The 23,981-nt window shown below is 42.4% G+C and overlaps 1 protein-coding gene across 6 annotated transcripts; it reads right to left on the bottom strand.

The window, feature by feature from the left end:
• Positions 1–6,712: 6,712 nt before the first annotated feature.
• suox (sulfite oxidase) lies at positions 6,713–23,298 on the bottom strand. 6 transcript variants are annotated; one of them, XM_021610092.3, is made up of 7 exons: positions 23,077–23,196; positions 15,631–15,856; positions 14,872–14,895; positions 13,842–13,918; positions 10,924–11,119; positions 10,394–10,666; positions 6,713–8,669 (listed from the first exon to the last, which is right to left on the bottom strand). In XM_021610092.3, the coding sequence occupies exons 4-7, from the start codon at positions 13,898–13,900 to the stop codon at positions 7,434–7,436; spliced, it is 1,764 nt and encodes a 587-aa protein (XP_021465767.3). In that variant the 5' UTR covers positions 13,901–13,918; positions 14,872–14,895; positions 15,631–15,856; positions 23,077–23,196; the 3' UTR covers positions 6,713–7,433. The 6 variants fall into 6 exon arrangements, with proteins under 6 accessions (XP_021465767.3, XP_090097622.1, XP_021465765.3 ...); XM_090241496.1 differs by lacking the exon at positions 15,631–15,856 and adding an exon at positions 16,784–16,843 and having other exon boundaries at positions 23,077–23,183; XM_021610090.3 differs by lacking the exon at positions 15,631–15,856 and having other exon boundaries at positions 23,077–23,205.
• Positions 23,299–23,981: the final 683 nt, after the last annotated feature.

The following is a 23,981-nucleotide window of genomic DNA, read 5'->3' as shown; positions in this document are numbered from 1 at the left end:
ATTTTGCATGATGCTTCCTTGACTAGACGTTACACAAAATGAAAAAGGCAGTAAGGCACATTTCCACGTATGACCAAATTCTACGTTTTTGCTTACCGTTTTATACTCATCTACAGTGTCTTCAGAAAGTATTCACACCCCTTGACTTTTTCAAAATGTTGTTGTGTTACAGTCTGAAATTTAAATGGATTCAGCTGACATGTCTTGGTCACTGGCTTACACACAATACCCCATAATTTCAACGTGGAATTATGTTTTTATCAAAAATTGCAATTGAAAAACAAAATAAAAAGGTGAAATATGTTGAGTCAATATGAATTCAATCCCTTTGTTATGGCAGGCCTAAATAAGTTCAGGAGTAAAATGTGCTTAACAAGTCACATAATAAATTGCATTTAACATTATTTTTTTAAGACTACTGAAATGTAATTGTTCAGGTTTTTGGACCAATCGCGGATTGACTGCTCCAAAGCGGATTTTTGACCACATAGATGAAAGGAGACAGTGTTTTGAGTGCAATTACATGCACATTTAGACATTTCGATAGGTTGCATAGAAAATAGATTGCCTGCTAGGGTGCGTTGCCATTTAACTATCTTGTGTCGATAAAAACAGTTGGACGTAATGACGTCACACCTTTCCCAAAAACCTACAGTGTGTCTACATTTTTTTGATGTTGATGGGTTGATGTTTCCGTTACCCATTTAGGCAAATTGCGTAATAAATTGGCAACAGCAGTATGGCCTCCCACCGATCTGTTTCATGTCTCAGGTAGCCCGTGAAAGCCAGCATGGATAGAATGTAATAATTGACTAATATTTGTCATATTCTCAAAACTCATATGCCTAACATATCGCCAAGAATCTAGGCTAGGAAAGTCAGGACAAAATAGATTTTGCAGGCAGTAGGCTAGGCATTTAGAATAAATTGTGGAGTGGCGTTTATAGTTACGTGATCACATCACGTGCCCCGCATACATTCGTCAATCATCCTTTATTGTGAAAACTAAATTTCCGTCATAATTTGTCGCATTAATGAAAGTTCTACAAAATAAAAAATCCACCAGTAAAACGATTGTTTTTTTATCTTTATAAAATATATCCTATATCTGCCGTTTCCATTACATATGTCACAATAATATTTTTGGGGGCGGCATTGCTTTTGTCAAATAAATCTGGGTCAATGGAAACCTGAATAAATCTGGGTAATTGGAAACCTGAATAAAGCTTGGTCAATGGAAACCTGAATAAATCTGGGTCAATGGAAACCTGAATAAATATGGGTCAATGGAAACCTGCCTAGTGTTTGATCGTGCAGTGCTGTTTCACCTTGCTCGCGTGCGCCATCTAATGCAAGTTCGATTTTTTAACCAGATTTGATTCCATACAGTTGCTTCATAGATCAATGTGAGTTCTCATCTCACATGGGGCAGATATAATTTTTATCTCTCCAAATCCTTTATTTACAATATTCATCCCATGCCCACACCCATCTCAGTCTGAAAAGTGAAAGCATACCTGTGAGTGATCCCCCTGAAAACCAATCTGTGAGTTAATTTGACCATTGGAAAAAGTGTTACTGCAATGGGGGTTGGATTGAACTTTGCCCTTTATCTTCATTTTCAAGGTGATGATTAGACTTTTCTTTCCAACACAATAAAACATTTCATCATTTTTTTTTGTGCCCCATGGGGGATTTGAATATACAACACAAGTGGCAATAGATGCAATACACATAATTGTATTATCAGACCGTACCAATGGACTTCTGGTAAATATGCTTTAGTGAGCAATGTTGGGATCAGGTACAACTATGTTTACCCACCTCCAAAATGAATATTTATGAGCAATTCCCCCCATCCACAACTTCTCACCTGAATACATGTTTTGAACATTTGCTGGGCAAAGGCTGGAATTGGGGTTGTGAGAGTTACCATTTAAACATTGTATGTTTGAACTACAGACTTCTGTTGTACCATTAGATTAGTCTATTCTTCTGCATCTATAGATACCAACCATTCATCTGTGTGATTAACAGGGGCTGAACTAGAGCGGTGTTTGTGAGACAAGGACAGATCCCAAAGGGGCATGGGGCTGGGTCTTTTTACAAAAACGTCTGTAGAATCCGAATGGTTTGAGCTACAAACTACATAAAGCTATCTATGAAACACTGAGCCTCATGTTTTTCTCTATGATGCTCACTAGCTACACAGGAGTCGTTACAAGATAAGGAGTTCTTCTACATAGAAGTGCATAGAAAATCCCTTGACATAGTGACTTTAAAACTGTAATAAGTAAACATTGTGACATTAACAAACTCTACACAGTTGTCACTGACTAGTTGGACATTCATTTCCCCATGAGCAAACTATTTATGTACTTATAGCATTCATATAAATTCATTTTTATCAGGTTCTTGCTTTGGCTGACCTTCTTTAAAAATGTACGTGTCAATAAACTCATGGATTAAACTGTTGATGTCAAATTGTTTTGTGTTCAACTTGTAGCCCTGGTTGTCCTGAAAAGAACATTGTAAAACACTTCATTGTGAGGCTAAATATAAGGGCTGGACAACAAGTCAGATAAATGAAAAGACGATTTCTGCTTGGGTCTCGGGACTGATAGGGTTAACAAAGATATCTATTCACAATGTATCTGTTTGGTCAGCCTGTAGGCTTCCAAGAGAAAGAGTCATACTTATTGAGTATGCAGGGTGAACCTAAGTACAATGTCATCAACTCAATCATGATTGCATTCTACAACTGTTTGTAGGGACATTTATCTCATGTATCTGTTTGATGCCTATGGGGGTTCTGTGTGAATGCCCATCCATGATTAACAAGGAAGTGAATCACATTGAATCGGGTTTGCTTTCTCAGCTACCAAATAAAAATATTTTTATTAAATTTTCCTTCAACCCCACAGTGGTTAAAACAACACCAAACTTCAAACAAGCATGTATCTAGTCTTGGTACCTGAAATGTATATCCTTGCTTCTCTTTCCCTTGAGTATGTGTTTATTTTATTTTTTTATTATATCTTTATTTAACCAGGTAGGCAAGTTGAGAACAAGTTCTCATTTACAACTGCGACCTGGCCAAGATAAAGCATAGCAGTGTGAACAGACAACAGAGTTACACATGGAGTAAACAATAAACAAGTCAATAACACAGTAGAAAAAAAATAAAGAGTCTATATACATTGTGTGCAAAAGGCATGAGGAGGTAGGCGAATAATTACAATTTAGCAAAGGGTCCTTCATGGAACCCAAAAGGGGTTCTACCTGGTACCAAAAAGGGTTCTTCAAAGGGTCCTCCTAATGGAACAGCCGAAGAGCCCTTTCAGGTTCTAGATATCACCCGTTTTTCTTTTTTTTTTCTCTTTCTTTCAATTTTACCGCTAGTCAAACTATCCTACGGTGCTAGCGATTAGGCTCAGAGAACCTGCTGCAAACATCAGTTGCACCATCCAGAAAATGGCTGCTCTTTGTCTTTCACACCCTCTCCCTGCCCTGGCCTGTGAAAGTACAGTTGAAAGGATAAAGAACAGCTGTTGTAGTATCAGACTGGAGATTGTAAGTATGGACCCAGTGTGTGCCAGCTCTAACATCTAAATGTAGCGGGAATGTTAGAGCCGGCACACACCGTCCATACTTACAATCTCTGAGCCTAACCGCTAGCACCGTAGGATAGTTTGACTAGCGGTAAAATTGAAAGAAAAAAAAACAGAAAAACGGGTGATATCTAGAACCTGAAAGGGCTCTTCGGCTATCCCCATAGGAGGACCCTTTGAAGAACACTTTTTGGTTCCAGGTATAACCCTTTTGGGTTTCATGTAGGACCCTTTCCACAGATGGTTCTACATGGAACCCAAAAGGGTTCTACGTGGAACCATTAAGGGTTCTCCTGTAACCAAAAAGGGTTCTCCTATGGGAACAGCCGAATAACCCTTTTTTCTAAGAGTGTAGCTGGCTCCCATGTCTATTTACTGAAGCACACATCGCTTAGTTGTACAATAGCCTAACAAGACAGAGGTGTGAAAACAGTGTGTGTGGGGATGGAAAGAGGCATGCTAGTCTATTTTATTGTCGTGTGCCATGCTGGAATAGTTATGCTGGTGCCAGTGGAGTTATGTGGTGTGACATGTATAATGGGGCCGACTGGGATGGAGAAGTTGTCAGCCATCATTAAGGTCCACTCTAACATATACTGTACCTCTTCCAAATCACTGTCATAAGCTTTACAAGCTGCAAACAGTGGAGACACTGGGTGGAGAGGAGGCTTTGTGTGGTTTTGGCATGGTCCAGTCTTCACGGGGAGTGTTTGTGGTGATGTGAGTACTTGAGGTCATGCAAGCAGAAAAGCTACTCCTTTCAATTAAGATTGAGTCATTTTGTCCACCAGCCGACTCTCTTGCCTGGGCACGAGGTTAGATTCTGGTAAATGTGTGTGATGGTGCATGTTTTGTCTGGAGAATAGTTTGCAACAGCCATTAAAGTGAAGAAGTTAGAGAAGGGATGGGCAACTTTGATGGGAGTGGGGGCTACAAAAAATCTGACCTCATCATGAGTGGGTCTGCATACCCACATCCACGCAGTCAGAGCCGACCCTAGCCTTTTGGGGGCTGTTGTTTTGCTGACATTCGCTAATTGAGTGAATGTCAGTGACTGACATAACAAGAGAAGAACTGCTGATGCACAAACACATTTTGGAAATTGATCCATCGGCCTTCAAAGGAGGGGCCATCAGTTGACCATCCGTGAGTTAGAGGAATGGGTTCACAACCAGATGCCACCATGCAAAAACATTTATTGATTTGCTTAATTCCTGTATTTATTCATCCTGCTATAAAAATAAATAGCATGTGCAAAAACATGCAGATTTCTGGTCAAGTGTTCTGTATCTGATAAACATAATAATGATATTGATCTGCCAGCACAATTTCTGTGTAGTCAAATCAAATGTTATTTGTCACGTGCCGAATACACTGAAATGCTGAATACAACAGGTGTAGTAGACCTTACAGTGAAATGCTTACTTTACAAGCCCTTAATCAACAATCCAGTTCAAGAAAAATAGATAAGTAAAAAATATATATACTTTTTAAAAAGAGCAGCAGAAAAATAACATTAGCGAGGCCATATACAGGGGGTACCGGGACAGTCAATGTGCGGGGGCACCGGTCAATATGTAATATGTACACTACCGTTCAAAAGTTTGGGGTCACTTACAAATGTCAATGTTTTTGAAAGAAAAGCACATTTTTTGTCCATTAAAATAACATCAAATTTATCAGAAATACAGTGTAGACATTGTTAATGTTGTAAATGACTATTGTAGCTTGAAACGGCAGATTTTGTATGGAATATCTACATAGTTGTACAGAGGCCCATTATCAGCAGCCATCACACCTGTGTTCCAATGGCACATTGTGTTAGCTAATCCAAGTTTATAATTTTAAAGGCTAATTGATCATTAGAAAACCCCTTTGCAATTATGTTAGCACAGCTGACAACTGTTGTTCTGATTAAAGAATAATAAAACTGGCCTTCTTTAGAATAGTTGAGTATCTGGAACATCAGCATTTGTAGGTTCGATTACAGGCTCAAAATGGCTAGAAACAAATAACTGTCTTGTGAAACTCGTCAGTCTATTCTTGTTCTGAGAAATGAAGGCATTTCCATGCGAGAAATTGCCAAGAAACTGAAGATCACGTACAATGCTGTGTACTACTCCCTTCATAGAACAGCACAAACAGTCTCTAACCAGAATAGAAAGAAGAGTGGGAGGCCCTGGTACACAACTGAGCAAAAGGACAAGTACATTAGAGTGTCTTTGTGGAAGAACTTAAATGGCCTGCACGAGCCCTGACCTCAACCCCATCGAACACCTTTGGGATGAATTGGAACGTCGACTGCGAGCCAGGCCTAATCGCCCAACATCAATGCCCAACCTCACTAATGCTCTTGTGGCTCCTGCAGCAATGTTCCAACATCTAGTGGAAAGCCTTCCCAGAAGAGTGGAGGCTGTTATAGCAAAGGGGGGACCAACTCCATATTAATGCCCATTGTTTTGGAATGAGATGTTTTTTTTTTTGTTTGTTTTTTTTCTCCCCAATTTCGTAGTATCCAATTCGATAGTAGCTACTATCTTGTCTCATCGCTACAACTCCCGTACGGGCTCGGGAGAGACGAAGGTTGACAGTCCTCCGATACACAACCAACCAAGCCGCTGCATCTTAACACAGCGCACATCCAACCCGGAAGCCAGCCGCACCAATGCGCCGGAGGAAACACCGTGCACCTGGCCACCTTGGCTAGCGTACACTGCGCCCAGCCCGCCACAGGAGTCGCTGGTGCGCGATGAGACAAGGACACCCCTACCGACCAAGCCCTCCCTAACCCGGGCGACGCTAGGCCAATTGTGCGTCGCCCCACGGACCTCCCGGTCGCGGCCGGTTACGACAGAGCCTGGGCGCGAACCCAGGACTCTGATGGCACAGCTGGCGCTGCAGTACAGCGCCCTTAACCACTGCGCCACCCGGGAGGCCCCGGAATGAGATGTTTGACAAGCAGGTGTCCACATACTTTTGGTCATGTAGTGTAAGTTTAATATTTAACATTAATGTGTTATTTCTAAATACGTTTTTTTAAGTGTTATTTATTACATATTCATTTAAAGCTCCTAATCAATCATGTAGCATGTAACCAGATAGGTGGAGAAAATATGTTTTATCACAATTGACAAAAGCAGTATCGCTGATTCATTTAAATGCATACATTGTGTGCAAAACAATCTCTCAAAAATATAACTGAGAACTTTGGTGAAAATCAAAACAATACGGTACCTTGCTTAATGCAGCAGATAACACTAGCTGAAACTTACAAGATCAAAGTGCTTTTGATCTTACACAATGAATAATTAGTTATACGATAGACAATTTATCAATTGCTATAATCAATATGGGTTAAGACAATGCAACTCAAAGAATTAGAATATTCTCTGGATCCAGCAAATGACACCCTTATAAAATCATGAAATGGAAGCAAGCTTATCATTAAAGCCAAAGAAGTTAGTGAATAGATTTTAGGATATGAAAAGGACAGCACTGGCAAGGTGTTTTTGCTTGTCCTTGAGCAACTGTTGACACCAACAGATTTATTCATCTTGTTTTGTGGTGTGTTTGGGATTCTTTTTAACCCAACTGGCCACAATGTTCTTTAAGCGCTCAACATTAGCTACACACAGATGAATGCCGATTTTTTCCACTGAACAGAATTAGCTGTTTTGCGGCACTACAAGTCAACAGAGGGGTTTTTAGTTTCAGTTCCCCCAGAGCTTTAGCGTGTTACACACTGTCTGTCTGGAGAGGGGCAGGTTAAAACATCATCTGTTTACCTCTACACTCTTTAAGACTTGAACACAACCCCCTAGATCACAACAGTTTCTGCTTTTCCTCATCCTCCTTGACTGTGACTTTCACTCTGTGCCAGGCGTTACTCAAAACTCCCCTCAGGTTCCAGATAGGTGCCACTGAGTCTGGCTGCATGTTGTAGCTGTTGTCCACCGCCTTGCACACAATCTCCAGTTCCTGGACCACGGGGGGCAGTGGGGCTGTCAGCTCCCACAGCTTCCAGGCCCAGGCTCTGCCGGGTGGGGGCGAGGGAGCCGGGACCTGCCCCTTCTCACTGCTCTGTAGCTGCGCCACTTGCCAGGTCCGCCCCCCATCCAGAGACACATCGACACGCACCACCTCCCGGCCGCCCCCGCTCCAAGCGTAGCCCTTCACCGTCACCTCCTCTGCGCTGCGTTCCACCACAGCTCCTTCCACTGGCTGGGTGATGGCCGACTGGATGGGCAGCTCCTGGATGGCTGGGGCCGACTTGAAGTCCACCGTGTCCCAGTCAGTGGCGGGGGAGAAGCCCTTGTAGTCATTCTGCTGCCAGTGGCTGCTGCTCTCCTCCTCACTCACTATGATCTTTCCCAGCCACTTGACATTGCGGGCGCCCACCGTTCCCGGCACCACCACCCGTACGGGATAGCCGTGGTCAGCAGGTAGGTCTTCTCCATTCATCTGGTAAGCCAGCAGCACGTCACCCTCTTCACTTACCGCCTTGTTGAGCGGGATAGATGCTCCGTAGGTGGTGCCGGTCACGTCACTGTCAAGGCCTTCAAATTGAACGTGGGATGTCTGCTGGGCCACCTCTGACCTGTAGCCAGCTGCCAGCAGCACATCCTTCAGCCTGGCGCCGCTCCACGTAGCATTACTTATCGCAGCGATGCCCCAATTGAGCCCCTTCACCTGCTTGACTTTATTCATCTCCGAGCGGCGGTTGCCAGCACACTGCAGCGTGGCCGTGACTGTGTGTTTGGGGAAGTGTGTCTTCAGCTCCTCCAGAGAGAGGCTCAGAGATACTCCACCAGGCACACCCTCCACCTGCAACCGGTAGGATTTCGGGTCCACTTGTGGCACAGGCAGGTGGTTCCTCTTAAAGAAGATGGCTGAAGGGGTGATGTAGTTGTCGGAGAGGATTTCGGGTGGGGGCTCGGCATTGAAGGGCTTGAGGCTGTTGATGCGCAGGGCAGGGTGCCGCTCCGGGTCGGTGGAGTAGGGGTCCGTGGATTTCACGCTTTGTTGCATCAGCCGATCCTCCGCACTCAGCTCACCCACCTTTTTTTTTTAAAAGTATACAAATATATATATATATATATATATATATATATATATATATATATATATATATATATATATTACACACATACACAGTGCCTTCAAAAAAGTATCCAGACCCCTTGACTTTTTCCAAATGTTTTTAGGTTACAGCCTTATTCTAAAATTGAGGAAAGAATTTGAACAAATCTACACACAATACCCCAAAATGACTAAGCAAAAACAGGATTTTAGAAATGTTTGCTAATTTATTAAATATAAAAAACTGAAATATCACATTCACATAAGTATTCAGACCCTTTACTCAGTACTTTCTTGAAGCACCTTTGGCAGCAATTACAGCCTAGAGTCTTCTTAGGTATGACACTACAAGCTTGGCACATTTGTATTTGGGGATTTTCTCCCAGTCTTCTATACAGATGATCTCAAGCTGTCAGGTTGGATGTGGAGAGTTGCTGCACATCTCTCCAGAGATGTTCGATTGAGTTCAGGTCCGGGCTCTGGCTGGGCCACTCAAGGACATCGAGACTTGTCCCGAAGCCACTCCTGCATTGTCTTGGCTGTGTGCTTAGGGTCGTTGTCCTGTTGGAAAGTGAACCTATGCCCCAGTCTGAGGTCCTGAGAACTCTGCAGCAGGTTTTCATCAAGGATCTCTCTGTACTTTGCTCCGTTCATCTTTCACTCAATCCTGACTAATCTCCCAGTCTCTGCCGCAGAAAAACATCCCCACAGCATGATGCTACCACCACCATGCTTCACCGCAGGGACGTTGCCAGGTTTCCTCCAGACGTGACGCTTGGCATTCAGGCCAAAGAGTTCAATCTTGGTTTCATCAGACCAGAGAATCTTGTTTCCCATGGTCTGAGTCTTTAGGTGCCTTTTGGGAAATTCCAAGAGGAACTCTGGAGCTCTGTCAGAGTGACCATCAGGTTCTTGGTCACCTCCCTGACCAGGGTCCTTCTCCCCCGATTGTTCAGTTTGGCCACGTGGCCAGCTCTAGGAAGAGTCTTGGTGGTTCCAAACTTCTTCCATTTAAGAATGATGGAGGCCACTGTATTCTTGGGGACCTTCAATGCTGCAGAATTTTTTTGGTACACTTCCCCAGATCTGTGCCTCGACACAATCCTGTCTCGGAGCTCTACGGACAATCCCTTCAACCTCACAGCTTGATTTTTGCTCTGACATGCACTGTCAACTGTGGGACATTATATAGACAGGTATGTGCCTTTCCAAGTTAAGTCCAATCAATTGAATTTATCACAGGTGGACTCCATGTTGCAGAAGCATCTCAAGGGTGATCAATGGAAACGGGATGCACCTGAGCTCAATTTCGAGTTTCATAGCAAAGGGCCTGAATACTTATGTAAATTAGGTATGTGTTTTTAATATGGAATACATTTTCAAAAATAAAATAAAAATCAAACTTTTTGCTTTGTCATTATGGGGTATTGTGTGTAGATTGCTGAGTTTTTTTGTTGTTGTTAATCCATTTTAGAATAAGGCTGTAATGTAACAAAATGTGGAAAAAGTCAAGGGGTCTGAATACTTTCTGCAGGCACTGTATATATATTTTATTGTTATGTTATTTAGATAAACAAAGAGAGTAAATTGTAACAAAGGTTTCATAATAAGAATTGGTTGTGGGAAGATATGCTGTCGTAGCAACAGTAGAATTATTCACACTTGCGCAGACCAGATAACAAGACCATACACAGCTCGCCCACCTTATACTCAGACAGGATCTCCAGCACGTGGTCTTGACTGTGAACGGCATACAGTGCCCAGAAGGGCTCCAGAGCCCCACCTGCTGCTAGCAGGATCTTATCACCACCAGGGTGCATGGACACAAACTCTGTGATGTCATAGACACTGCCCTTGTAGGTGACCCAGACGCCCTCCTCAACAGAGCGGTGTTTGGTGACCTCGTCCTGGGTGTAGATGGGTAGAGAGGAGGCTGGGGCTATGGGCTGGACTATAGTGGTGGCTGCCTGCTCAGTCTGGAGAGAAGACAAACAACAGTCAAATATCAGCAAGAAGAAAAAAAGAGCAGAAACATACCGAAAAGTAATTTGACATAATTTATGCTGCAAAACAGGTAACAAAATGAATTGTACTGAACAATATACAGCCTTGAAAAACTATAAATGCTGTTAAATGCCCATATTGTAGGTTAGATTTCTCCAACAGTATAATAGCATAAATGCACCACAACTTCCATCACACCAGCTATTAGTACGCAGACTGCCCCTCTCACCTGGCTGTGGTGGAGGCCATAGGCCAGTACAGCCCCTGTCCCAGCCAGCAGCCCTGCTAGGGCGTGTCTCCAGTTGGGGCCATGGCTGCGTTGGTACTGCCCTGACTTATGCCCCCCATGACTGCTGCCCCAGCGTGCACAGAGGCTGCCCGCACACACTGCCACAGGAAGGGCCGCACCCTGCAACAACTGCACCCTGTAGGAGACACACAGACCAGTGTCACAATCAGACAAACAGTAGGGGTGGGTCCCAAATGGCTCTGGCCAAAAGCAGTGCACTATATAGGGAGTCATTTGAGACACACATAGCAGTTTACTCATGTACTGATTGCATTCATGTTACATATAGTTACACCCATGTCCATACAAAGGACAAGTTATGGTAGGCAGTGCAAATATACTTGAGTAGATCCTGCTGTAAGATAAGGCGTAACTATGCAACTGACAAAAGCTTTTTCTATTCATGGACCAGAGGGCTAATCTAAAAAAGTTTGGGCCCATTAGACTTAACTGACATGTTAAAATAGTTTCTATGGTCCAGATTTCACCTGATAACCCAGACAGAGGCCTCTGCTAGGATACTCCACTCCTTAGATGTTAAAGGTCAGGCAAACTGCTTACAGTTCATATCAATAAGCAATAAGACTAACTAAACAAATAAAGGGGGAGACAAATCTGTATTTCAGAAGCTTGTTTGATAAGGAGGTAATTGATTATCTCTGCTCCTGCTTGGAAATCATTAACCCAGCTTCTGACACTAGGGCCACATTCCTATTTAGTGCACTACCGTTGATCACTTTTTACTTTGGGTCCTGGTTAAAAGTAGTGCACTACGTACAGTACATTTGGAAAGTATTTTGACCCCTTGACATTTTATAGATAGAGATCACTCAGACAGCGCTCCAGAGTTCCTCTGTGGAGAACCTTCCAGAAGGACAACCATCTCTGTAGCACTCCACTAATCAGGCCTTTATGGTAGAGTGGCCAGACGGAAGCCACTCCTCAGTAAAAGGCACATGACAGCCCGTTTGGTGTTTGCCAAAAGGCACCTAAAGGACTCTCAGACCTTGAGAAACCAGATTCTCTGGTCTGATGAAACCAAGATTGAATTCTTTGGGCTGAATGCCAAGCGTCACGTCAGGAGGAAACGTGGCACCATCCCTACGGTGAAGCATGGGGGTGGCAGAATCATGCTGTGGGGATGGGACTGGGAGACTAGTCAAGATCGAGAGAAAGATGAACGGAGCAAAGTACAGAGAGATCCTTGATGAGAACCTGCTCCCCAGCGCTCAGGACTTCAGACTGGGGAGAAGGTTCACCTTCCAACAGGACAACAACCCTAAGCACACAGCCAAAACAAAGCAGAAGTGGCTTCAGGACAAGTCTCTGAATGTCCTTGAGTGGCCCAGCCAGAGCCAGAACTTGAACCCGATAGAACATCTCCGGAGAGACATAAAAATACCTGTGCAGCGACGCTCCCCATCCAACCTGACAGAGCTTGAGAGGATCTGCAGAGAAGAATGGGAGAAACTCCCTAAATACAGGTGTGCCAAGCTTAAAGCGTCATACCCAAGAGGACACGAGGCTGTAATCACTGCCAAAGGTGCTTCAACAAAGTACTGAGTAAACGGTCTGAATACTTATGTAAATGTTATATTTTAAAAAATACAAAAAAAATTGAAATGTGCTAAAATTTCTAAACAACGGTTTTTGCTTTTTCATTATGGGGTAAAAAACGATTTAATCCATTTTAGAATAAGGCTGTAACTTAACAAAATGTTTAAGACCTGTCTGGGTTGGCGGCCCCCCTTGGGTTGTGCTGTGGCAGAGATCTTTGTGGGCTATACTCGGCCTTGTCTCAGGATGGTAAGTTGGTGGTTGAAGATATCCCTCTAGTGGTGTGGGGGCTGTGCTTTGGCAAAGTGGGTGGGGTTATATCCTTCCTGTTTGGCCCTGTCCGGGGTTGTCCTCGGATGGGGCCAGTGTCTCCTGGCCCCTCCTGTCTCAAACTACTGCAGCATAAATGCTGGAGGCTATGTGTCGGGGGGCTAGGGTCAGTTTGTTATATCTGGAGTACTTCTCCTGTCCTATTCGGCGTCCTGCGTGAATTTAAGTGTGCTCTCTCTAATTCTCTTTCTCTCTTTCCCTCTCTCGGAGGACCTGAGCCCTAGGACCATGCCTCAGGACTACCTGACATGATGACTCCTTGCTGTCCCCAGTCCACCTGGCCGTGCTGCTGCTCCAGTTTCAACAGTTATGCCTTATTATTATTTGACCATGCTGGTCATTTATGAATATTTGAACATCTTGGCCATGTTCTGTTATAATCTCCACCCGGCACAGCCAGAAGAGGACTGGCCACCCCACATAGCCTGGTTCCTCTCTAGGTTTCTTCCTAGGTTTTGGCCTTTCTAGGGAGTTTTTCCCAGCCACCGTGCTTCTACACCTGCATTGCTTGCTGTTTGGGGTTTTAGGCTGGGTTTCTGTACAGCACTTTGAGATATCAGCTGATGTACGAAGGGCTATATAAATACATTTGATTTGATTTTAAAAAGTCAAGGCATTTGAATACTTTCCGAATGCTAAGGAATAGGATGACATTTGGGACGCAGTTAGCCGTAGTGAAAATGATTCCTTTAAAGTCATACTGGCCCTGCCTTGCACTTTCCTGGCTGACAGCCCTGGGTGGATGGTGTGTTTTTTTTTTAAAGACATGTAAGATCTTTTTAGTGGCTGTTCCGACTCAGACCTTTGACTAGGCAAGACATAAACAGGTAATTAAAGTGGACTATAGCAATAAGGAGAAAAGGCAGATGCCAGGTCTGCCAGAATGGCCATGCAGTTAGTGATATATTTTTTATAACTTTGATATTACTTTCAAGCTGAAAGGTAACAAATGCAGCTTATTTTATGACTACCTTTGAGTCTTGAGAAGGCCTACTCTGGTTAGGCCTCGACAGTGTCTGAGGAGCAGCATTGCATTGGTGTTGATAGTCTGAGGGGAAAGAAGTACAATTAATAAACAAGAAGCACAAATATACACGTTCCCCTAACATGAAAACCACATTTAAACATACCCATAGCATGGACCCGTACAAAACATTGTCATTCTTTTTTACACAGTCAACTGCCTCATGGGAAATGCTGACCCTACTGTTCTGTTATATTATAACATGGTAGATCTGTACCTGAGATCTGTAATCATAGTTTTTTGTTTGCAATTTTGTCATGTAAAAACTGGCGCACTGGCATTTTCCATCCCTTATGCCAGGTTCGGCAATTTACCTGTCTCACATCAACCCACTTGTACTGAGATGGGAGGGGTGGTAATATTTGAGGTATGTCGTAAAAGCAAGCACAAAAGTGACAATTGCATGCAGCACGAAAGTTGAGTCCAACCAAAAGCAGGTCTTAACAATAAGGTTTTTCCTTTCAGCAGCCTATCAACAAAGGATTTGGTTCATGAGACTGCTTTAAATAAATATTAAATCACCAAAGCTTTATTAAAAGATCAAGTTTAGGAGCAGCAAAACAGTGAGTGAATGCAATCTGTATGATCCTTCCACGATGTTTATAAAACGTATTGTGTATGGGGGCTGCTCTTGCAGAGACACGGTCATTTGTGCTTGTCGTTTTCGTGCTTGTTTATTTAATGTGTTTTAAAGTTGCGATCCACTTGAATCAACCAGTTTTTAGTGGTCTGAAATTAGATAGCTAATAATGAGGCAAACAGCAGTACTTTTGCTGTTAGTTTAAAAAAAATGTTTTAAGTGAAATGCACCAATCATGCTGTCGACCAATATATCCATATCAATGGATATAGAGAGCCGCAACCGCGGATATCATACACAAGATATCCTGCTTATTCTCCGACCCTTGGCTGCAAGTTTACACTAGAATGGACTTTCAATATAAAATGTGAATACTGTCAATACACAGTGGACTCACCTGCTCCCGCTTTCTCACATTGTGCTATTTACAAACAAACAAACAAACAAACAAACATGTGACTGGCTCAACTGGGGAACTACAATACGTTTCATAATGTAAAGTAACGTGACAGGTGAAATGAAGAACGTGGTCTGCTTTATCTCCTAACGTATTGCACAAGTTGACTGCAGGTATTTGCTTACAAAGTAGCTACAAAAATGAAAATTGGTTGAAAAAAATAATAATTTAAACAGTATTGAAAACCATCCCATGGCTATTTCCAAATACCCCAGTATACTGTATACCGCCCAAGCCTACTGACGAGCTACAGGCAATACCTGTCCGAGTACCGACAATCCTGCCTGAGCTGTCTGAGACCTGGCTTATGGAACAGGAACCCGACTCTGCAGTGGAGCTGGACGGCTACACAATCATTAGAATGGACCGAAGCATCAACTCCAGTAAGAGGAAAGGCAGAGGAGTTTGAGTTCATCAACGAGAAATACTGTAATTCAGCCCATATCACAACGAAGCACCAGGTCTGTACTAAAGATATTGAACTCCTTGCTCTTAACCTACAGCTATACTACCTGCCACAGGAAATAAATCAAGCCCGACTGTTTGTTTACACAGCCCACAACTGCCGACGTGATCCATGACCTTGTTTCCCAGGCTGAAACAGTCACCTGACGCAGTAAAGCTGATCATGGGAGACTTTAACATGTGCAGTCAATCTGAACATTTACCATCATACCAGCAATATTTTACATGTCCTACCCGAAATGAAGCCTGTCTGGACCTCTGTTATGGTAACATCCCAGGTGCGTATTCCTCCAAGACACTACCCAATCTCGGAGATTCAGCTCATAACATGGTCCGGCTCATCCCAGTCTACAAACCGCGACTGCAGCGAAAGAAGGCTAAATAGGTGGAGATTAAAAGCTGGACTCCTGAAGTTACTGACCCCCTCCAGGACTGTTTCAAGCCCACTGACTGGGCGGCCCTGATGGACAGAGACATTGCATGACCGTTGATAATGACTTTGTCTTTGCAAATTATTTGAACAATTTCTATTACAGGTTTGATGTGTGATTTTACATCGCAGCAGAAAGTGGAGTCACTGGAAAGCGGGATAATTCCAGATTCATGGAAAAAACAGCTGATTGTCCCAGTACCTAAAAAAACAGGCCAAAATAAAATAATGACTTATGCCCTGTAATCTGTACCTATGAAATGTTTTGAAAAAATAATTATAAAAAACATATTCTCTCTGGTGTCTCAACTTGGGGTGGGGTGTTAACCCCGGTGTCCTGGCTAAATTCCCAATCTGGCCCTCAAACCATCACGGTCACCTAATAATCCCCAGTTTATAATTGGCTCATTAATCCCCCTCTCCCCTGTAACTATTCCCCAGGTCGTTGCTGCAAATGACAATGTGTTCTCAGTCAACTTACCTGGTAAAATAACGGATAAATAAATAAATAAAACTAAATCCAAACAACGGGTGTTGATGATGTGTTACTGGTCATGCTGAACAACATTTACAAACACTTAGAACAGGCAAATAGCCAAGTTAAAGTGGTATTCATTGACTTCAGTAGAGTGTTCAATAACATCCAATCCCAGCTACCGGTGGATAAACTGGTGAATATGGGTGTCAACTCTGTACTGATCAACTAGATTAAATGTTTCCTTGTGAACCGTACCCAACAAGTTAAATTTAACTCCGCTATCTCCACATCTAAAACGGTGAATATGGGAGCCCCGCAAGGTTGCGCACTTTCGCCAATCCTGTACACGAACGATTGTCAATCCTCTGATCCAGCCCAAAAATTCTTTAAATACGCAGATGACACCTCTGTTGTGGGTTTCATCCACCCAGGAGCCAGTAACTTCTCAGTGCAATTTGGCGTACCAGTTCAAAATGTACCTGCTGTGTCATTGTCTGCCATAGGTTGGTTGTTGAGCAACAAAACCGACGTGGGCGCAACTATGGGGAAAAACAGAAGAGAAAAAAAACGCAAAAAACGCATCCCGATGTTAAATGTTAAAAAATCTTCTCAAAATTAGAGTAATAAAGTAATGACTTACACTGCTAGATTATATTACACAGCTTTTTAATACATACCATAATAACCAACTTTTGCCTAATACAGCTGAACATAGAAAGCACGTCAACCTATTGGCCCTGCATGACCCTAATGCATTTTAACTAGGCTACGCCATGTCCGGGCCAGTAAAGTTTTGATTAGTGTTATTTAACATTGGAAACTATAGGAATAGTGGTTTTGGGTTGATTTTTTCCTTTAATATTATATGCCCACGGGGAGCAATTATGGTGCCTGTAACTGTATTTCGACATAGCCTATTTAAAACAAGTTGTTTAGTTTTGATTATAATTATTCACTCTTCTAAGCCTTATCAATAGTGAATTTAATCTTGCTTATTGACAATGTTTGACATGTACATGGCAGACATAATGTAATTTACAGTGGGTCTAGCCCCTATATCAGTGTGAATGCTATGTTTAACAATATATACTGAACAAAAATAGTAAAACAACAATTTTACAGTTACAGTTAATATAAGGAAATCAGTCAATTGAAATAAATAAATTAGGCCCTAATCTATTGATTTCACAAGACTGGGCAGGGGCGTAGCCATGGATGGGCCTGGGAGGGCATAGGCCCACCCATTGGGTAGCTAGGCCCAGCCAATCAGAATTAGTTTTTCCCCACAAAAGGGCTTTATTACATTCAGAAAAACTATAGAGTTTCATCAGCTGTTTGGATGGCTGGTCTCAAACGATCCCACACGTGAAGAAGCCGGATGTGGAGCTCCTGGGCTGGCATGGTTACACGTGGTCTGCAGTTGTGAGGCCGGTTGGACGTACTGCCAAATTCTCTAAAACAACGTTGGAGGTGGCTTATGGTAGAGAAATGAACATTCAATTATCTGGAAACAGCTCTGGTGGACACTCCTGCAGTCAGCATGCCAATTGCACACACTCTCCAAACTTTATGTATCTGTAGCATTGCATGACAAAACTGCACATTTTAGAGTGGCCTTTTATTGTGTAATGATAATGCTGTTTGATCATCTTCTTGATATGCCACACCTGTCAGGTGGATGGATTATCATGGCAAAGAAGAAATTCTCTAACTGGGATGTAAACAAATGTGGGCACACAATGAGAGAAATAAGCTTTTCATGCGCGTGAAACATTTCTGGGATCTTTTATTTCAGCTCATGAAACTTGGGACCAACACTTTACATGATGCGTTTATATTTTTGTTCAGTATTTATCCATATGGGCTAGCTGAAAATGTCACGAAAACAATGCACACGCTTCAATGGGGCAGAAGTCAGAGCTGTTGTGATTCTGGATGGCCAGATGGCTACCAACATTGACAAGAAACTGCCATGTGGGGAATCGTACGTGGTTCATTTCAGCTTGTTTCATCTTGTTCTTGATAGCATGTCTTGTTTTGAGGTGTTTTGACCGATTTCATGGCAATGCTAATGCTAAAATTCAAAAGCTAGCTAACCAACAACTGTAACAATGTATTTGAGACAACAAGTGACCATTGTGCAAATGTATTTGTTTTCAATAAACATTGGAGACTAAATATCATTTACATTCTAAGCCAACCCCATCTGCTTTGCCCCATAGTTGCGCACACACACACTTCGGTTTTGTTGCTAAACAACCAAACCCATTTATTAAAGCCACGTAATTAGGCTTCCTACAATGTAGACCGCAAACATGTTCAACATATTTAGGAAAGATGACATAGGCCTACATACATTTAGTTTCTCTAGGCTATTTAACAAACTATGCTGTAACGGACTAACATTCTTATTGGAGTTGATGACAATGCAATACATAAAAGACAGTAAATACACAACTTGAAGCAACCACATATTTAGCCCTGGAGCATGTTGTGATTGGCCAGTGAGGGGGTCAAGCCTACACACACCTACAGCTAATTTATGAATCAAAACTCAGTCCTTTCGCACTACCGCACCCATAATTCCAATTGTGAAAATAGCTGAAATATTTCTGCCACACCCCCAAACCTATAACGCTACCGCAAGCACTAAGATTTACCATTGCGTTAGGCCTAGGTTTGTTAAAATAGAGCCCAGAGTGTGTGTGTGACCTAAAAAGAGAGTTGGTGCTATCAGATTTCACAGTGCCTGGGTGACCCCAGCATGAGTCGGGCATGCACCCAACAATACAACCAGGGCATGCACCAAAGTTCAAAATAATTGTTCAAAGTAGACATGTCATTCCCCATGAAGTAATCTGTTCACTTTATTGTGTGTACAGTATAGTCCCTAGTTATATCTACAGAGGGGAAAATCTCACATGGCAGGAATAGGGCAAAACTATTCAGTTTCAGTTCAATGTATATGGAACTCTGTGTCCTAAATGACTCTGTGTTGAGAATGTATGTTTTCAAATAGAAAGGTTAGCCTTAACAATTTAAGGGGCATTTGTCATATGAGATATCCAGTTCCAGTTAACTTAGCATGACTCACTATAACTCGATATTAACTGCTCTCTGTTTCACTGCCAACATGTTCCTGCTGCTCCGGAGTGAAGTTTCCCCTAGATCGGGAGCCTGATTGGTGTTGTACTTTTGCCCCAGCCCCAGCTAACAAACCTGACTCCAATAATCAACTTCAGTTCAGAGAGTAATTAGTTTAATCAGCTGTGCGTGCTAAGGGATGGAGAAAAAGTGTGACACCACTCCGGCCCCCGAGGGCTGAAGTTACCCATCCCTGCCCTAGATACAGATCTAGGATAAGCTTCCCTTCCTCGATACTAACCTTAACCAATAGTGGGGGAAATGCAAAACTGACCCCAGATCAGCATCTAGGGGCAACTTCACCCTATACCAGTTCTGCTCCAGCAACCAATAGGTCTTTCAATCTCCTTCAACGCCTCCTCCTCGACCAATCAAGGGCTACCAAGCCAAACTAGCCAAGGGGCGTGAACCAAGGGGAGGGCTAGCTTGTCAGAGTCAGTTCTTTTCTCAGCCCATTCAGAACTGTTACAAAAGTAGATTCAGTAGGGAAAGAAGAAGTAGGCTAACTGGGGAAAACTCTGGGCCCTTGTAGTATTAATAAGCTATACATGTTGTATCAACACTTATTTAAGTCTTGTTTAAATTCCTGTTTATGACTTTAGCAGCTACCTGCATCATTTACTTATATCAGTATCATCTCATATCATATCAGTTGCTGACAGTACCGCCTAACACCAGTCAGAGCTGTGGGTGACCCTCACGAAACTGGCACTTGATCAGATATTATGCATTTTACCACAACTTCCACAACCACCAACGCAGGTATATAAAAATTATCTGACAATTTCATCTGGATGCATTTTGGGTAATGAGAATTTGGGGTTAAAATGTAAAAAATGAAGTGTGAAAATGTATTTTAAATCAGACACTAGACATCTTAGCCTTCAGAATGATAGTTGATTGTTGAAGATGCATCATGGTTTTCTACACTGAATAAATATAAATGCAACATGTAAACTGTAAACTGTTGGTCCCATGTTTCCTGAACTGAAATAAAAGATCCCAGAAATGTTCCATATGCACAAAAAGCTTATTTCTCTTAAATTGTGTGCACAAATTTGTTTATACCCGTTAGTGAACATTTGACCTTTGCCAAGATAAACCATCCACCTGACAGGTGTGGCATATCAAGAAGCTGATTATAAACAGCACAATCAAACCTTGTGCTGGGGAAAATAAAAAGCCACTCTAAAATGTGCAATTTTGCCACACAAAATGCCACAGATGTCTCACATTTTGAGGGATTGGCATGCTGACTGCAGGAATGTCCACCAGAGCTGTTGCCAGAGAATTGAATGTTCATTTCTCTACCATAAGCTGCCACCAACGTCGTTTTAGAGAATTTGGCAGTACGTCCAACCGGCCTCACAACCGCAGACCACGTGTAACTACACCAGCCCAAGATCTCCACATCCGTCTTCTTTACCTGCGGGATCTTCTGAGACCAGCCACCCAGTCGGATGATGGAACTGTGGGTTTGCACAACCTAAGAGTTTTTGCAAAAATTGTCTGAAACCATCTCAGGGAAGCTAATTTGCATGCTTGTAACCCTCAAGAGGGTCTTGACCTGACTGCAGTTCGGCATCAAAACCGACTTCAGTGGGCAAATGCTCACCTTCGGTGTTCATTAGCACGGTGGAGAAGTGTGCTCTTCACGGATGAATCCCAGTTTCAACTGTACCGGGCAGATGGCAGACAGCATGTATGGCATTGTGTGAGCGAGTGGTTTGCTGATGTCAACGTTGTGAACAGAGTTCTCCATGGTGTCAGTGGGGTTATGGTATGGGCAGGCATAAGCTACAGCCAACAAACCCAATTGCATTTTTCGATGGCAATTTGAATAAACAGAGATAACGTGACGAGATCCTGAGGGCAATTGTCATGGCACTCATTCACCACCATCGCCTCATGTTTCAGCATGATAACGCAAGGCCCTATGTCGTAAGGATCTCTACACTATTCCTAGAAGATAAAAAATGTCCCACTTCTTTCATGGCCTACATACCCACCAGACATGTCACCTGTTGAGCATGTTTGGGATGCTCTGGATTGACGTGTACGATAGCATGTTCCAGTTTCCGCCGATATCCAGCAACTTCGCACAGCCATTGAAGAGGAGTGGGACAACATTCCACAGGTCACAATAAACAACCTGATCAACTCTATGTGAAGGAGACGTGCCACGCTGCATAAGGCAAATGGTGGTTACACCAGATACTGACTGGTTTTCTGATCCACGCCCCTACCTTTTTTAAAAGGTATCTGTGACCAACACATCTGTATTCCCAGTCACATGAAATCCATAGATTAGGGCCTAAAATTAATTTATTTTAGTTGACTTATTTCCTTATATGAACGGTAGGCCGTCATTGTAAATAAGAATTTGTTCTGACTTGGCTAGTTAAAAAGGTTAAATAAAAAATAAACACATTTTAAACTCATAAAACTCTTTGAAATTGTTGCATATTGAGTTTATATTTTAGTTCAGTGTAATTCAACTACTGCCAGGGTTAAAACAGGTTTCATGAGAATCACCTGACTACACTATCAGAAGAGTGAAAAGTCGGTGATTAATCAACTGTTAAGTGGTTTATTGTCCATCATAAATCTACATAAGACTGATTGTGATAACACGTTAAACACAGCAATCCGGCGCTTCCTGCCTAGAAGAAAACGTCCTGGACACTGAAAGAGTGCATTTACTTATTTTCTTGCAAATTGAGGCACTCATGTGGTAAACACCCTTTTAGTAGGCTTTTAATCAAAAATAAAATGTATTTTAAACAAGTCAAATATACTTTAAACACAGCATCCTGGCTTGATACATACATACAATATAAACACAGAGTAACAAATCCTGGACACTGCAATTGTATTATAGTGATGCTGCTTATTGAGCCACTGTACAATTCCCAGAGAGTTTACCCTACTGAGTATTGACGCAACTCGGGTGTCTGGCTTTCATGCCAGCGACCAGGGTTCGATGCCTTGCCGTTCGTGTTAAAAGTGGGATGACTGCTGTGAGGCCATCGGAACGCACGACCCGGACTTGTAAGGGGGGCTAAGCATACGAAGCACCGGAACGTGCTTCCCGTTTGTAAGGGGCAGTGTTGCGTCAGCAGTGTTCTAATTCATACCAAGTGACGTGACTATTGACGTTATGCGTTTCCTTTCACACCAGCGACCCGGGTTCGATTTTTGGTGCACCGTTCGCTAGATATGTGTTTTTTCTTAAGTAATCAAAACCATATTTGCTACAGCACTAATTCCACATACCCTTATTTCGAATGGCATCATTGGTTCAATTGATTAAGAAATACTCATGATTTAATTAAATGAATTACCTAACGTTACCTTTGATGTGCCTGCATAATCTGAAAATCGGATGGATGGCAAAGACCTGATAAAATGTCATGGCTTGTATCATAGCTGCTACCAGCCGCAAACTAGCTACATTACGTTAGCATTAGCTAGCATGTGGATTTGCCAGTTAGCCATGTCAGGACCATGTCATAAACAAGCCACTCAATAGTATTTCTAGGTGTGGCTAGTGTTCTTGCATTCCAATTATTGAATAGAAACGATAAATTAGCATCTTTAAAAGAAAGTGACATTAACTGTTACTCACCTAAAGTTTAATATTGTCTATTTTTTTATATTCCAGATGCACTGCTGACAAGTCCTCGAGGATCGAGCTCTCTTCCACTAGCCGGTTGGGTACGTAGTTTGATTGTCAGTGGGCGAGTTCGTCTTGCATGCCCCGGTGCACCGGCTCGGTGGAGATGTTGCCTAACGACCAATGGAATGGTCTAAAATATGCAACATCCGCCCATCCAGGGCAACTGGCAATGTTAAACGAACTCGCTCATTGTGGAATACTCGCTGGCAGAAATTGGCCAAATAGGGTTAACTAGCTACTTCAGAAATTGTCTACATCCCCAAATAAAATGGTAAAACATAAAGCAAGCCGTGAGTAAACCTATTTTGTTATTCCAATTCCTGATGCTGCTGATCAATTTAAATATCCAACATCCACATTTGATCAGATACCACTTTGTTTTACATTATCTGAAGATGGTAAATCCTCACTGTATAAACAACAAATAGTGGGGAAAGATTTCTAAACGAAGATCTGTATTTAGACAAATGTCTTTTAGGTGAACGTAGCAAAAATGATCCAGCTCACCGAAAAGACTCAGAATGCCCATCACTATAAATTGGCACCCAGGATAACACAGAGTGTTTGATTTAAATTGAACAGAAAATTCCACAATAAGCATAGGGTTTATGTAAATCATACCACTATTTATTAATGTATTAATTGCTACTACAAGTGAGCGTTAACAGATTAAAATCATATTTTTCAATAGACTTCTTTCACTTCTAGAAAATCTGCATATCCACTGATGTGATATTCTTTAATATTGCAGCATATTAAAACGGAGACTGTGGTGTCTCCGATTTTGGAAATGAACTAGCAACTTTCTACTATGTTGCAAAGAAAATAGTACTATACTGTAGTCAGACAAGCAC

The sequence above is a fragment of the Oncorhynchus mykiss genome, chromosome 7 (assembly GCF_057628025.1).
Source record: "Oncorhynchus mykiss isolate SJ-2025 chromosome 7, ASM5762802v1, whole genome shotgun sequence".
Lineage (NCBI taxonomy): Eukaryota > Metazoa > Chordata > Actinopteri > Salmoniformes > Salmonidae > Oncorhynchus > Oncorhynchus mykiss.
This window is presented reverse-complemented; position numbering and strand designations above follow the sequence as displayed.